At 49.6% G+C, this 16,932-nt stretch overlaps 1 protein-coding gene across 1 annotated transcript in view; it reads left to right on the plus strand.

Moving 5' to 3' along the window:
- Positions 1-16,932, plus strand: part of ZNF385C (zinc finger protein 385C) — a 58,356-nt gene that overhangs the window by 30,698 nt on the left and 10,726 nt on the right. Inside the window, exons 4-6 of the mRNA XM_015418129.1 lie at positions 5,432-5,600; positions 5,922-5,930; positions 10,998-11,339. Coding sequence (XP_015273615.1) covers positions 5,432-5,600; positions 5,922-5,930; positions 10,998-11,339 — 520 coding nt within the window. The remainder of the gene's footprint in view (positions 1-5,431; positions 5,601-5,921; positions 5,931-10,997; positions 11,340-16,932) is intronic.

The following is a 16,932-nucleotide window of genomic DNA, read 5'->3' on the forward strand; positions in this document are numbered from 1 at the left end:
TCGCCTCCTCCTCCTCCTCTCCAGACAATCAACATCAATTCCCCTGGAGAAAATGGCTGCTTTGGAAGGTTGACTCTCTGGCCTTGTACCCCACTGAAGTCCCTCCCCTCTCCAAACCCCGCCCACCCCGGACTCCACCCCCCAAATCTCCAGGTATCTCCCAACCTAGAGCTGACAAACTTATCCACTGGTGACTCAGCAAGGGTTGCCAAGGAGGCAACTACGACTATAAACACATTGTTTATTGGCACACCAACAGAGGGAAAGGATCTGCAGATGCTGATTCATATCCACATTGTTACCTCCAGTGACCCACCGGGGAACATATCGAAGAGGGATGGTATAAAGGGCAGCACCAGAAAGAAAGGTAGGGCTGCCAAATGCAGCCGGGGGGCGGGGATTCCCCCGCTTCGGAGCCCCGATTCCCGGCGCGCCGGAATCGGGGCCCGGGGGAAACCCCACCCCCGCGTGCGCGTCACCCGGAAGTGACGTCGCACGCTGGGGGCGGGGCCATGCCGTTTGAGGGGAAAACAAAGAGTTTTCCCCTCAAATGGAAGCACGTCCCCGCAGAGCTCCCGGACCGGCAGGAAGGACCCCCGCCGGTACGTGAAACAAATTTGGCAACCCTATCCATACCCCTCCCCACAGCCACTATCTCGGAAAATTACAGTCTTTCTCCACAGTGGGGACCAAAGCAGCTTACATTATTCTTTCCTACTTTTTATCTGCACAACAACCCTGTTTTCATAGGGTGGCTGCTGATGAACAGTAGCAAGCAGCTGGGCCTACTTGAGTCATTGTTGACCCTCCAGAGGAACTGGTTGGCCACTGTGTGAGACAGGATGCTGGACTAGATGGACCACTGGTCTGATCCAGCAGGGCTTGTCTGATGTTCTTATGAAGGCCTCTGATTTCATGCCCTATTGTTGACCCTCCAGAGGAACTGGTTGGCCACTGTGTGAGACAGGATGCTGGACTAGATGGACCACTGGTCTGATCCAGCAGGGCACTTCCTATGTTCTTATGAAGGCCTCGGCCTCTATGCCCTGTTATGGGCCCTCCAGGGAAACTGGTCGGCCACTGCGTGAGACAGGAACTTGGACTAGATGGACCACTGGTCTGATCCAGCAGGGCACTTCCTATGTTCTTATGAAGGCCTCGGCCTCTATGCCCTGTTATGGGCCCTCCAGGGAAACTGGTCGGCCACTGCGTGAGACAGGAACTTGGACTAGATGGACCACTGGTCTGATCCAGCAGGACACTTCCTGTGTTCTTATGGGGGTGCTTTAGTGGTACAGTAGTATGCCCCGCATCACTGCCAAGACCCACTCAGGGTCTTGAACTGCTAACATGCGGGGAGGGTGCCAGTCTGGGATCCATCCCCCAGCTCTGCCCAAAGGAGGGAACTGCAGGGCGACCCACTGAGGAAACTTTCCCCCCCTTTCTTTAAAAACAAAACGGGGGGAAAGAACATGGGGGGAAAACTTAAAATTCAGCAAGTGAATAAGTTTATTTTTAAAACAAAGATACATAAAGACAAGACAAAAATGTTACAGTGGTGGCTGATCTACACATAAGTTTCTATAAACCGTTCCCAAATATCTAAAAAGGTCTATATGCAACTGCTGTCTATATGCCGCACGTTCAAATGTTGATAGAGTTCTAACGTCTACAACCCACAGATTGATCGGAGGCTGGCTTTTATCTTCCCAGTGCTGGCTCTTAGCTGTAGTCGGGGGCACGGAGGGTCCATTTTCGTTGACCATCGATTAGCCTCCAAGAGATGGGCAGACAGTTTAAAGGTACATAGGTAAGGTAAAGGTAAAGGCTTCCCTTGCTCGAAAGCCAGTCGAATCCGACTCTAGGGTGCCAGTCTGGGATCCATCCCCCAGCTCTGCCCAAAGGAGGGAACTGCAGGGCGACCCATTGAGGAAACTCCCCCCCCCCTTTCTTTAAAAAAAAACAAAATGGGGGGAAAGAACATGGGGGGGAAACTTAAAATTCAGCAAATGAATACGTTTATTTTTAAAACAAAGATACATAAAGACAAGACAAAAATGTAACAGTGGTGGCTGATCTACACATAAATTTCTATAAACCGTTTCCAAATATCTAAAAAGGTCTATATGCAATTGCTGTCTATATGCCACACGTTCAAATGTTGATAGAGTTCTAACGTCTTCAACCCACAGATTGATCGGAGGCGGGCTTTTATCTTCCCAGTGCTGGCTCTTAGCTGTAGTCGGGGGCACGGAGGATCCATTTTCATTGACCATCAATTAGCCTCCAAGAGATGGGCAGACAGTTTAAAAGTACATAGGTAAGGTAAAGGTAAAGGTTTCCCTTGCTCAAAAGCCAATTGAATTCGACTCTATGGATGCGGTGCTCATCTCCGTTTCCAAGCCAAAGAGCCAGCGCTGTCCGAAGATGTTTTCCGTGGTCACGTGGCCAGCATGACTTAATGCCAAGTCACACAGAACGCTGTTTCCTTCCCACCGAAGCAGTACCTATTTATATACTTGCAATTTCTTGCTTTCAGACTGCTAGGTTGGCAGGAGCTGGGTCCCAAGAGGGGAGCTCAGTCCGTCACGCGGCACCCAGGTCTCGAACTGCCGAGCTACCGACCTTCCGGTCTGCAGCTCAGCGTCTTAACCTCTGAGCCACTGCGGCCCCTAAAAGTACATAAGAACCCTCAAACATTGAGGAAGCAATGGGAGAAACTGAGACAGTTGATGTTCCCTCATTCCCTCACAAGCTTATGGGTGGGGCTCCCTCACCTGAGTGGCTGGGGGGGGGTGTCTGGCTTTCTGTGTGCAGCGTGCCCCCTGCTGCATTGCTGCCTGTCTGCCTGAGCGGCATGTCCTTTTTGGTTTCTTCCTTTTGCCTTTTTTCCCCCCCTCTTCCCTCCCCTCTTTTTTGCCATAAGCTTCCCATTTCATGCTGTCATTTCTGACACCCCCCCATGCACACGCGCGCGCACACACCTACCCTGCTCACCCATATAATTCAATTGCTGGCATCCCTCCCCGCCTGGCAAGGCAGAGATAAGGCCTGTCGCCCCTGATTAAATGCAACCCATTACGTGTTTCAAAAGGAGCTTTCGGGCAAAAAAGAAGAAGAAATAAAAATGTACATCTTCCAAAAAAAAAAAAAAAGTTCAGCAAACAGCTTTGCCATACAAAATGAAATAATATAGCTGAATATATTCACGGTAGGTGGGGGTGAAGGAGAAGGACGAGTCCATGATTGTCACTTTGCGGGATGCATGTCTAACAGGCGGCGTGCGTTCACAGGCGTGCGTGCCGGAGAAGGGGGCGAGCGCGTCTGCCTCCCTGGCTTTATCCTTCCCGTGACAAGGGTGACTAAATGAAGGGTGTGCTGGCGTCCCTGGCCTGTTCCATGCTGATAAAAAAAGAAGAAGCCTGCAGAATAAATACTGAGTGGCCCACTCCCCTGGAACGCTTATGTACTTATCAGTCAGAGACAAGATCCCGTCCCCCGTCCCCCATTGTCGCTAGAAAGAATGACTCTGCGGCAAATTCATGGGAACTGTCATCCGCCCTGAATTCAAATGAGAGTAACTCAGTGGAAACGAGCAAGAGTCCAGTAGCACCTTAAAGACTCACAAAATTCACAGCAGGGTAAAGAGCTTTCGTGTATGAGGACTTCTACAGGTACAGCTAGAATGTGAGTCCATCTGGCCTATATTGCGGAGAGTAGAGTGATTTCAGAGGCCGAATGGCCATAGCAAGCGTGACTGGATCAGGTGTGATGTTCAGAGGGGTAGTAGGCCTGGTTGGTGATGAGGCAGGTCTTGCTTCAAGCCTGGATTCAGTCCAGGAGGCTGCATTGTCTTGAGCTTCGTTATCAGTTACAATTCATCGGTCTCCGTTCTAAACTCCCTTTGAAATCCCTTCGTAAGAGAACTGCTCCTCTCAAGTCAGCAACTGAATGTCCTGGAAGGTTAGAAATGTTCCCTCCGCTGGTTTTTGAATGTTGTGGTTCCTCAGTAGCTCGGTGGTTTGTCTTGTTTTGTGTAGTGCTTGAGGGGTGATTTCAGGTCCCTTGCTGATGGGATGGACGACCCCGCTGGGCGGGGGATATTTTTAGCGCACGGGAAGAGTTCCCGTCACCATGTTTTATTCCCACGTTCCTGAAATCTCGGTCAATTTCATCCTGGTAGCATTCAAACCGTGTCCCTTTTGCGGCTGCTGCTCTCGTCCTGGTTTTTAAGGAGGACAGTGAACACGTTGAAGCTGCATGCTCCAGAATCAGACCCCAGGTTTGTCTTGTCTACTTTGGCAGTGACTCTCCGGGGTCTCAGTGTAGTAACACAATGTGAAAGGCCTCTACCTGAAGTCCTGGAGAGCCACTGTCGTTCAGCACCCACAAGATCAAGGCTCTTCTGACATAGCGAGGGTTTTTTTTTGTTCTGAGGGCGTTTAAATTTTTAAGGGGGCCGCTAAATTACACTTAATTCAATTAATCTGAATGCCTTTCTTTAAAGGGTGAGGCTCTGAGCCTGTTTATAACCCTTCCTTTCAAGGGAGAGGACAGCGAGCGTGTCAGTTCCTAGGGAAAAAACCGCTCAGAGGGCATCTAGTTGTCTTCAAAAGGCATTTAAATGCCCTTTAAATTCCCTTCCGCGGGGCAAGAAAGCTTAGAAGGGCACCTTCAGTACATCTCCAGCAACCCCTCTTTCTGCTAGCCCAGTACCACCTAGGTCATGGTAAAAAATAAGGTTTCTGGCATGGCTATTTGTGAGGCGGGGCTTTTCATTAGGGGAGCAGGGCCCCAAAATGCCCCACTCTAGCCACAGGCCTGCCTGGGTGGGGGAGGCAAGGGTCCTTTCAAGGGAGAGGACAGAGAGCGTGTCAGTTCCTAGGAAAAAAACGCTCAGAGGGCATCTAGCTGTCTTCAAAAGGCATTTAAATCCCCTTTTGAGTTCCCTTCCACGGGGCAAAAAAGCTTAGAAGGGCACCTTCAGTACATCTCCAGCAACCCCTCTTTCCGCTAGCCCAGTACCACCCAGGTCATGGTCAAAAATAAGGTTTCTGGCACGACTATTTGTGGGGCGGGGCTTTTCATTAGGGGGCGGGGCCCCGGAATGCCCCGCTGTAGCTACAAGCTTGGGATGAGGCAACTACATGTGTGAGCAAGGGATGAGAGGGAACGGAGGGGCCAGAACCTCCCCCTCTTTTGCCCTGATGTTTCCTGATGCCCCAGAAACGGAAGCAGGGAGCAAAAGCCTGCCCAGTGGCAGAGGGCAACCTACAGCAGCAGGGAGGCAAACCAGGCATCAGAAGTGTTCGCTCCCATTAGCAGGACTCGCATTCTAGCTTTCCTTCAGTCTGCTTGCTAGGAACGGTCTTCGCCCTGTGCCTTTCCCTGCATTGCTCACCAACACTCCGGATATTTGTGTCTTCCCCAGAATCAAGCCGAGGCACATTACAGAGGCCACAAGCACGCCCGGAGACTCAAAGCCATCGAAGCAGCGAAAAACAAGCAGAAGGCGTCTGAGAGTCGCAGCAGCGGCCAAGAAAAACCAGCCGACTTGGATGCCACACTGGACCTCGCTGGAGACGCCACCGGCAACTCAGGTTAGCGGGGGAAGAGCCCCATGACCTGAGCTGGCCAGCGAGGAGGCCTCCTCAGAGTAGCTCCCAAGCCTAGTTCCCTCTGAGCTGCACTAGGGGGCACTGGCACACAAAATTTTAACAGGCAGCACATGAGGTTTCTGCTTCTGCTCACAAAAGCATTTTCCCCTCCATTGGAACAATGGAGGATGGGGGCACCTCCTTCTGGGGCCCGACTCTGGCTGCGTTTGGAAAGTGCCGTGGGCTGCCACCCACACAGTGAGGGTTCTCCATTTCCTTGTCATTGCCTCAGGAAATGCAGAGACATTTGCACTGGCAATGGAGCGTATGGATGTAAGTTTTGTGCGGGCTTTCCTCTGTCAGCGGCCATTTTCACCATACCGGGAGGCTTTAAAAAAAAAAATTAGGACTTGCTATTTCACTACAGCCCAGCTATGTTATAATGATCTATTGCCATGATCTACTCAATTCTTCTGCATTGCAGGATTTCATTTTTTAAAAAAGTAAGTCTCTAGCCCTCTTTGTGATAGAGATACTGAGGCTACATCAAGCATCCACAGGTTTTTGGCTGGGCTTGACAGCCATTAAAATACAAGGTTATCAGTGCTGTGCCCATTTTATATGGGCAGGGCCTGGCCTAACACCATGCTGTGAATGCAAAGGATGCCAAGTGCCTCCAAAGCACAGGAGAGGACAAGGATGATCCTGCCTCCCCAAGCTCCGCAGAAGTGCTGGAGCTCATCTGAGAGAAATGAAGACCAACTCCGAGGTATGGTCCAATGTGAAGGAGCCCTGGCATGTCTCCCAAGCCTAGTTCCCTCTGAGCTGCACTAGGGGGCACTGGCACACAAAATTTTAACAGGCAGCACATGAGGTTTCTGCTTCTGCTCACAAAAGCATTTTCCCCTCCATTGGAACAATGGAGGATGGGGGCACCTCCTTCTGGGGCCCATACCTCCTTCTGGGGTCCAATCTTTTTGAAACTTGGGGGGGAGTTCTAAAGGAGAGGCGCCAGCAGCTATGCTGCGAATTTGGTGCCTCTACCTCACAAACAGCCCCCTCAGAAACCCCCAGATCGATTTTCCATTATAGTCTATGGGACCTCTTGACTGTAATGGTCCCCATAGGCTACAATGGAGCTGGGAAAAATAATGATGCTTTTCAGTATGATTTGTAAGCTGCCTTGAGTCACAGCGACAAGTGGGATATAAATATTTGAATAAATAAGTAGTTTGAGCAGGTCGATAACATTTAAACAGCTTCCTGTTTGTTAGGTTAGGCAGGGTTCTGCCATTGATTGTTCCACCTCTGTTATACTTGACCTGTAATGCTGATTGTCATGTTTCACTAAAAAGCAACAAAGGAGACTTCAAGAGTTTTTTTCCTCCCTAATTGTCGGTATGTTTTCTAAGGCTCAGCACAAGGTGACCATCTGAGGCCAGGTCTACCAATACAGGGGAAAGGGATGGATATATCTGTTCTCTGGAGGACAGGTCTACCAATATAGTGGAAAGGGGTGGTTAAAATTTGACTTGATTCCGTTCGGTTTATTTCTACAGTCCTTAGACCAGTCATACAAAAAAGAAGTTCACCTTTACAATATTCCAAGATTTTGAAATACATCAATAAAACATTAAAAGCAGATTAAAATTTAATCTAATATCTAACTGCCGTAACTACCTAAGTAGCCATAGAATTTCCATAATCTGAGTATCGCCATACAGAAACTGGCTACTTGGTGGGTGATCTTCGGATTTCTATCAAAAGAAGCTTGAGTGTAGCTTTTTTGGAAAGGCCCGGAATTTCTTCTATCAACGGAATGGTGATCTTATTGTGCCGCCCCCTTATAATATAGGCATCTAAAAAATGTGCTCACTTGATTCTGTTTTCTCTTATAATGTTTAAATTATTCTTAAAATATAGTTTAACTGTAATTTAAAATAATGTTTTCTGGGATTTTTACAAGGTTATGGAAGTAATCTTCTAAAAAATCTTCACTCACACCTTTAATGCTGCTAGCTTTTTTTGCTCACAGAGTATGTTTCTGCTCACAACACTGTGGAAATTAGAGGGAACATTGCAAACCTGACACAGGGCAGGAAGATCTACCTCATTATGCATTCTTATTTTGTTGCTTGTGCATCCCTATTGCTTCAGGGGGGTTCTTTTCCTCAGATGATTTGCTCCCTCTAGTGGTCAATTTGCTATTACATCACTGTGTGTCTGGCAGGAAAATATGCCATACAGCGATCTAATCAGGGGTCGTTTCGTAGAAAAAGAGCTAGGGGAACTCATTAGCATAACTCATTAGCATATGCCACACCCCCTGACATCACCGGAAGTGTGTCATAAGGCCACACACCCTGACATCACCGGAAGTGTGTCATAAGGCCACACACCCCACCCCCAACTTACCCTCCCTCTTCTCTTACCTCCTCCTGGCTGAATGAGGGCCGGAAGCGGGGCGGCCGGAAGCAGGGGGCAGGGCTTCGTCATGTGCCCCGCCCCCCGTACCTCACCCGGGGGAACTGTGATCCCCCGCGATCCCCCCGAAATGACCTCTGAATCTAATATCGAATCGACCACTAGAGGGAGCAAAATGCACATGGAAGGGGAAAACCCCTCAAAGCAATAGAGATGCACAAGCAACGAAAATGAGACTGTGAGAGAGCCCAATGTTGCAGGAAGCACAGTGCAGCACAGGCAAGTACCAGCTCTGCTGCAGAACTTGCAGCTGCGGGGGGGGGGGGACATCTCCAGAGCCAGGTTTCTAAGCTGTTTGCAGTGTCTTGGAAGTGCAGTGTAACACAGACAAGCGGCAGCTGACCTGCCAAGTCTGGGCTGGGGAAGAGACGGAGGGAATCCATCACAGCAACTGTGGACTCCAGAGCACTGTATGACTGCTGGAATGATCCCTCCGTTTCCTCCCCAGTTCCATGTTGGGAGGGAGAGCTCGTCTCGGTATATTTGCTGGTAAGGATGCTCACTGGGGCATGCTTTTTCTATGGATCCCTGAGCTAGACTTCATGCAATTAGCTTCCCCCACCCCAATGTTATGCAAGAATTTGCTGTCAGATGATGCAGTGATGGCCACAGGAACAGATGGCTTTAAAAGAGGATTAGACCGATACAGTAGCCTACGGGTGGCTACTATAGCCATGATGACCAGGTCCGTAGCCAGGATTTTGTGGCTTGTGGAGCAAAAATTTTTTCTGGTGGGTCTGAAGTTCTCAGTGCAGAAAGAAAAAGCCATTTAGCCCATAGAAAGCTGTCGCCAGGATAGATCTCTAAATTGCAAGCTGTCTCAACCACTTTAGATGACAGTTCTCAGCTGCTGCAAATTAATCACTTCTGCCAGCCTAAGCAACAACTCAGATAACAAACCGGCAGGTGGGGTGTGTGTGATGACTTCTACAGTCAAGAAAGCTAACACTTAGGTAGAAACACTCTCTTGCAGGAGACCAGTTTCTTGACACAGTGTTGGAAGGTATCCTAGAGGTCACCTACTCCAACCCCCTTGCTCAGGGCGGGAATTAGTCAAGTACAGCACCCCACTCTGCTTAAAGGAGCACATGCCTTTAAAAATGTTTTTAAATGTTTGAAAAAAGCGTTTACATGAGAAATTCTTGTGGGGCTGTACCTTTAAGAAAGGGGGCCCCACCCTAGCTACAGGCCTTGACTATGACTAAAGGGAACCTCCATATTCAGAGACAGTAAACCTTTGAATCCCAGTGCCAGAAGGCAACATAAGTGGAAGGCCTCAGCCTCTATGCCTGATTTGTGTGCTTGGTCCTCCCAGGGCAACTGGTTGGCTGCTATGTGAAATGGTATGCTGGACTAGGTGGGCTACTGGTCGGATTCAGCAGGGATGTCCTTCTGTTCTTACTTATTTATTATACTCATAGCCTGCCCTCCCCTGCACAGCAGGCTCAGGGCGGGTAGCAACAAATACCAGCAATAACAGTGAAACACTCAATGGATTAATCACCGCATATTAAAACCCAGTTTATGACAGCGGTTAAAACTAGTCAATCAGGTGGTAGCCAAAATTTAACACAGCCAGGTGCATCTTCCCTCAGAAGAGATTATACTTCATGTGCGTCCATGGATGTTAGAATGATAGTATAGCAGATGGGCAACAGAAGAACGGAGCGGGGGAGGCGAATGCAGATGGAATTGCCGCCGCCTCCAGCAAAGGCCTGCTGGAACACCTCCGTTTTACCGGCCCTGCGGAACTGTATTAGGTCCTGCAGTTGGGAGCAGTGTCCCCTCTAAGCTGAGTTAGTGTGAGCTAGCTCACAGTTTTTTAGCCTCTGGCTCACACATTTTTGTCTTAGCTCAGGGAGGATGGCGCCAGAACCAACTAATTTATGCAGGAGCCAAATCGCTCGCTCACAGCTTTAATGCCAGGAGCTCACAAAGCAGAATAATTACTCACAAGACTCCACAGCTTAGAGGGAACATTGGTTGGGAGCAGTGCTCCCTCTAAGCTGAGTTATTGTGAGCTACCTCAGTTTTTTAGCCTCCAGCTCACAGATTTTTGTCTTAGCTCATGAAGGGTGGCTCCAGAGCAAACTAATTTATGCAGTAGCCAAATTGCTCGCTCACAACCTTAATGTCAGTAGGTCAAAGAGTAGAATTTTTGTTCACAAGACTACACAGCTTAGGGGGAGCATTGTGTGGGAGAGGGCTCTGGCTTTGGTTGAGGCTACGCCAATATCTTTTGGGCCGGGAATCACCAGAAGATTTTGATCCATTGAGCGTGACGGAACCAGCCAGCTTCTGGAACTTTGTCTTGGCGGCATTTGAAAACAAGGGAAGGCAACTGGTTGGCCACCGTGTGAGGCAGGGTGCTGGACTAGACCGATCAGTGGTCTGATCCAGATGGACTCTTCCAGGGGTCATTTCCTGCAGGAGCACACAGGAGTGGAGCTCTGGCAGTAAAGAGCCCAGGGGGCGGGCACATGGAACAAGCCCCACCCCCTGCTCCCAGCAGCCCTCAGTCAGAGCAAGAAGAAGCCAGGTAAGTTGCAGAGCCCCCTCCCCCCGGCCCCCCGGTCCAAAACAGTCCAGTGGCACCTTTAAGACCAAGTTATATTCAGGTACAAGCTCTCCCTCCTCTGCGAGGACAGATCTGCAATCCAAAACAGTCCAGTGGAGCCTGAGCGGTGGGTGTTGCCTTCTGACACACTTCCGGTGATATCAGGGGGTGTGGCGTATGCAAATAAGTTATGCAAATGAGCTCCTGCTCCTCTTTTTCTATGAAATGACCCCTGGACTCTTCTTATATCCTTATGTACTGATCCCTGTTGGAACGTACCTGTAATGGAAGTAAACGCCAGTTACTTTAAGGCCTTGAAGCATCTTCCAACAATATGTGTCTTTCCCCCCCTTTGTTAGTACAACCCAACGGCCTGCTGGGATTGAAGCAACCAACGGCGGAGGAGTACAGCCTGGTGCTGATGTCCCCCCTAGAGAAGTCCCCTGCCGAGCTGATGAGCGGCGTCCTGCCCCTTGCCTCCCCACCTGTTTCAGAGCCCTCGGAGGGAGCGCCGGACACTGCAAGCGTGGCCTCCTCCTCAGCGGCCCCTGGAGCGGAGACTCCGGTCACCGAATCGGGCAGCACCATCAGCTCAGGACTGGAGGGGGAGAAAGAGGGGAAGAAAACCAAGCAACACTTGTTCTGTCCCACTTGCAAGGTGACCGTCAACTCCACCTCCCAGCTGGAAGCTCATAACTCTGGTAAGGAGTCCTTTGCCTCCTCGTGGCAAGCATTTTGTTGTGCAGGGGTGGGTATACGTTGCAGTGTGATCGCTGCAGGTGCCTAATGGAGGTAATAAAAGAATCTTGTGCTCAAACAGTTTGGCCAGCTTTATGAGAAGAAGGAGCAGGGCTTTATACCCTGCTTTTCTCTATTTAAAGGAGTCTCAAAGTGGCTTACAATTGCCTTCCCTTCCTCTCCCCAGAACAGTCACCTTGTGAGGCGGGTGGGGTTGAAAGAGTTCTGAGAGAATTGGGACTAGCCCAAAGTCACCCAAGTCGACTTCACATGGAGGAAGAGAGGGGAATCAAACCCAGCTCTCCAGATTAGCCAGTTTGGTGTCGTGGTTAAATGCACGGACTCTAATCTGGGAGCACCGGGTTTGATTCCCCACTCCTCCACTCACACCTGCTGGATGATCTCGGGCAAGCCATAGTTCTGACAAGAGCTGTCCTTGAAAGAAAGCAGTTTCTGTCAAGAGCTCTCTCAGCCCCACCTACCCCACAGGGTGTCTGTTGTGGGGAGGGGAAGGGAAAGGAGTTTGTAAGCCTCTCTGAGACTCCTTTGGGTAGTGAAGGGTAGGGTATAAATCCAATCTCCTCCTCCTTTTCTTCTTCCTCTTCTTCTCCCACCTCTTCTTCTTCTCCTTCCTCTCCTTCCTGTTCTTCTTCTTCTTCTTCTTCCTCCTCCTCCTCCTCCTCTTCTTCTTCTTCTTCTTCTTCTTTCCACTGCTCTTAACCACCACACCACACTGGCTCTCTCTCAAACGTAAAACATTTGCCTTTTAAGTATCCAACAAACAGTGTGCGCGCACACACACATACAAAATAGTGCTGTTCTGCTGGGCATCAGAACCCGTCTGCAACCCAGCTGTGAGACCCTGACCCTGGGGTGAAGACCTGCGGACTAGGCCAGAAGTTGTCCAGTCCCTGTCATCATTCCCAGGGTTTGCAGGTGGGTCTGCCACCTCCAGGTTGGAAAATTCCTGGAGATGGGGGGGTGAAGCCTGGGAAGTGCGGGATTTGGGGAGGGGACCTCAGCCAGGTTTAATGCCGTAGAGTTCGCCCTACGGAGCAGCCATTTTCTCCAGAGATGATCTTTGTAGTCTGGAGAGAAGTTGTAATTCCAAGACACCTCCAGGTCCCACCTGGAGGTTGGAAACCCAGTTTGTAGGGTGGAAACCAGTAACTAGGAATTAAAGGAATGGATATTTTTATCTAATATCATATCAGTAGAGTTATCCAGCTAATGATGCTGAGAACCAGTTTGATGTAGTGGTTAAGTGCGCGGACTCTGGGAGAACCGGGTTTGATTCCCCACTCCTTCATTTGCAGCTGCTGGGTGACCTTGGGCAAGCCATAGTTCTGTCAGAGCTGTGAGCTCTCTCAGCCCCACCCACCTCACAAGGTGTCTGTTGTGGGGAGGGGAAGGGGAAGGAGTTTGTAAGCCGCTCTGAGACTCCGAGTGAAGGGTGGGGTATAAATCCAATCTCCTCCTCCTCCTCCTCCTCCTCCTCCTCCTCCTCTTCTTCTTCTTCTTCTGTATCAGTGCTAGTGCTATGATAAGACTAGACTTACCAGTTGCATCCTAGTGTTTCCCGGTTTTTCTCCTTAAAAAAAAAATTCCTGCCACATTTGGCACCAAGGAAACGCCCAGTTTTGTGCTCAAGAGTTTTCTGATTTATATCATTCTGAGCCAGACTTCTGAAGCTCTGTTCAGGGTATGAATGTTCGTTTTGACCCCATCTTAGAGATCTGTTCAGTCCCATTGATGGGTCAACCAATGAGGCCGTAACCCCTGGTTTGGAATTCTGGAGCCAATCTGGAGGTGATCGGTACGGAAGTCAGTGGGCATTAATATGTCCGAGGAGTGAAAGACGTGGCTAGAAGACCAAGAGGATGGGATTAGATACAAGAGGTAGCCCTGCCTTGAACCCAGGAGTCTTTTCGGATTCTGCTGCTTGCCAGACTTCCTAAACACATTTGCGTGATTACTTGTGACAAGCAGAGATTTGTTTATTTATATCCAAGCAGCTTCGACCCTTCTCCTCTCCTCCATTTTATCCTCACAACAACCCTGTGAGGTAGGTTAGGCTGACAGTGTGTGACTGGCCCAGGGTCACCAAGTAAACGTCCGTGGCACGAGTGGAGATTCGAACCTGAGTCTCCCAGATCCTAGTCTGGCCCTGTGACCATTACGCCACACTCCAGGAGACCGTGTAGACTTTGTAATACCTGGGTCTTCTTTTTATGCTGCAAATGGATGAGTGTGGGTGGGTGAGCTCGTAACCCCTGTGGGCTTTAATCGCAAGGCTGTTCACCACATATTTCCAGACATCACGAACACACAACTTGAAAATGTCTGAAGAGGAAACCTGGGATTCTAAATTCAATGGAGACAAAAACTGCTTTAGAGAACAGTCATTTTCCTATCTTCAGAAGGGAAGCCCTTTTGCTTTTCAGTCTTCAGTGCAGATTCTTTTGCAGAAATCAGGGTGTAACCTAAGCAAGTGTGCATCACACACACACACACACTTTTTTCTATCTCAAACTATTGCAGACAGCAGATTTGGACTTTTCATCATGCCTGGCACAGCTGCTAGGGTGGTAACCAGCTTTTACATGAGTCACTGTAATAACCACCATAGAGTTGGACGGGATCTCCAGGGTCATCTAGTCCAACCCCCTGCACAAGGCAGGAAATTCACAAATACCTCCCCCCCCCATAATCCCAGTGACCCCTGTTCCACACCCAGAAGTTGACAAAAAAACCTCCAGGATCTCTAGCCAAACTGGCCTGGAGAAAAATTGCTTCCTGACCCCAATGAGGTGATTGGCATTTCCCTGGGCGTGTACAAAAGGGCCACAAGACCTAAGCACTGAGGCAACCCTTCCTGCCCTCCTTTTCATGATCTGCCTAAGTTCACAGAATCAGCATTGCTGTCAGGTGGCCACCGGGCCTCTACTTAAAAACCTTCCAAGAAGGAGAGCCCACCACCTCCTGAGAAAGCCTCTTCCACTGAGGAACTGCTCTGTCAGGAAGTTCTTCCTCATGTTTAGCCGAAAATTCTAATTTAATTTCAACCCGTGGGTTCTGGTCCGACCTTCTGGGGCAACAGAAAACAGCTCCACACCATCCTCTATATGACGGCCCTTCAAGTCCTTGGAGATGGTTATCATATCATCTCTCAGTCGTCTCCTCTCCAGGCTAAACATATCCAGCTCCTTCAGCCTTTCCTCATAGGACTTGGTCTCCAGACCCCTCACCATCTTCGTTGCCCTCCTCTGGACACCTTCCAGCTTGTCTGTATCCTTCTTAAATTGTACTGCCCAAAACTGAACACAATACTCTTTGTGAGGTCTAACCAGAGTAGATTAAAGCGATACCATCACTTTGTGTGATCTGGACGCTATATTTCTGTTGATACAGCCCAAAATCACATTTGTCTTTTTAGCCACCGAATCACACTGCTGACTCATGTTCCAGTGTATGGTCAACTAAGACCCCTAGATTCTTTTTGCACATACTACTGCCAAGCAGGGGTCATTTCGTAGAAAAAGAGGTGCAGGAGCTCATTAGCACAACTCATTAGCATAACTCATTTGCATATGCCACACCCCTGACATCACCGGAAGTGTGTCAGAAGGCAACACCCACCGCTCAGGCTCCACTGGACTGTTTTGGATTGCTAGCTATTGGGGGGGGGGGAACGCGCAGATCTGTCCTCGCAGAGGAGGGAGAGCTTGTACCTGAATAAAACCTGGTCTTAAAGGTGCCACTGGACTGTTTTGGACCGGGGGGGTGGGGGGCTCTGCAATTTACCTGGCTGCTTCTTGCTCTGACTGAGGGCCGCTGGGAGCAGGGGGTGGGGCTTGTTGCATGTGCCTGCCCCCTGGGCTCTTTACTGCCTGAGCTCCACTCCTGTACGCTCCTGCAGGAAATGACCCCTGCTGCCAAGATAAGTCTCCCTTTATCATATAATTATGCATTTTTATTTTTCCTGCCTAAATGCCGAACTTTACATTTATCATCCTTGAAATTCATTTTTTTAGCAGTTTTCCAGCTCCCTGCCATGCAGAGCTTCAACTGCCCATTTCTGCATATTGAAGGGAGAGGGTTGTTTTTTTTCCCTCCGAGCCAGCTGGCAACCTTAGTAGCGCCCCCTCCCCCCTCCCCTTGGCACAGGAAGTGGCCCAAGGAAGAGTTCTCGTGACCTGGAAGGCTTGCTCGCTTTGAGGGATGATGATTGAGAGAGCCAGGGTGGTGCAGTGGCTAGAGTAGCAAACGAGGCATCTGGGAGAGAGACCCAGGTTTGAATGCTCCCCACTCTGCCATTGTGGCAGAAGGCTGGATGACCTTGGGGCAGTCCTCGCAAGGTCGTTGTGGTGAGGAGAAAATGGAGATGAGGAGAATGACGAGAGCTGCTTGGAGGCCCCATTGGGGAGAAAGGCGGGGTAAAGTCAAGAAGTGAAATAAATGTTGTTGTCCTGTTAAAGACACAACGCTACAGTATCGCTTGTAAATGTTGTACAGACTTCCCTCTCGGTGGCATAACGGAAGAGGAACAGTTTTGCCGGCGTCTTTACTCTCTAGGACTGCCATCTTGCTGTCTGATGTGTTGCAGGAAGACCAGGAATCACAGTAATGAGCGTGTGCAGAATCAACAAAACCCAATTTCTTTTGGGACTTAAATGTTGCTTTCTTGGTCTCTCTTCCGTATCAACTCCAGGGAAGGAGAATAATGCAAGGGTGACCCCTAGAGGTGGCTTGAAACCTCAGGGGTTTGCAGCCCAATTAGATCCCATTTTTAACACTGTGGTTTCTGATTTACTTTTCAAAGATGGAGTGGGTCCTGTCCAGTGTTCCCTCTAAGCTGAGTGAGTGCGAGCTAGCTCACAGTTTTTTAGCCTCCAACTCACAAATGTTTGTCTTGGCTCAGGAAGGAGGGCTCCAGAGCAAACTGATTTATGCAGGAGCCCAATCGCTCGCTCACAACTTTAATGTCGGTAGCTCACAAAGTAGATTTTTTGCTCACAAGACTCCACAGCTTGGAGGGGTGGTAAAAGCGTGGGTTACTAATTTAGAAGTAGACTTGGAGCAGGAAAAGAAACAAGCAAGTTCTTTGTACATTCCCCCGTTTCTGTGGCACAGGCACACCGAAGGTAGTTCCAGAGGACTAGGCGCGTGTGTCTGTTGCAGCAAAAATTAAACAGGGGCCTTAGGGACTAACAAGCCTTATGGCAGCATGCGCTTTTATAGACCATAGCCCACTTTGTCAGTTTCAAGCTGATGAAGACCAAAGACACAAACTCACAGATACCACTGATGACAGAATTTATGGTTGCCAGCCTCCAGGTGGGACTTGGGGATCTCCCGGAATTACAGCTCCTCTCCAGACTGCAGAGATCAGTTCCCCTGGAGAAAAGGGATACTTTGGAGGGTGGACTCTGTGGCCCTGTATCCCCACTGAGGTCCCTGCCCTCCCCGGGCTCCATCCCCAAATCTCCAGGAGTTTCCCCACCTGGAGCTAGGAATCCTACCCCCACCAGTGGCCGGGGGGAACCCAGCAACCTT

This window comes from Gekko japonicus, unplaced genomic scaffold (genome assembly GCF_001447785.1).
Source record: "Gekko japonicus isolate JY-2015 unplaced genomic scaffold, Gekko_japonicus_V1.1 scaffold1666, whole genome shotgun sequence".
In the NCBI taxonomy this organism is placed as follows: Eukaryota; Metazoa; Chordata; class Lepidosauria; order Squamata; family Gekkonidae; genus Gekko; species Gekko japonicus.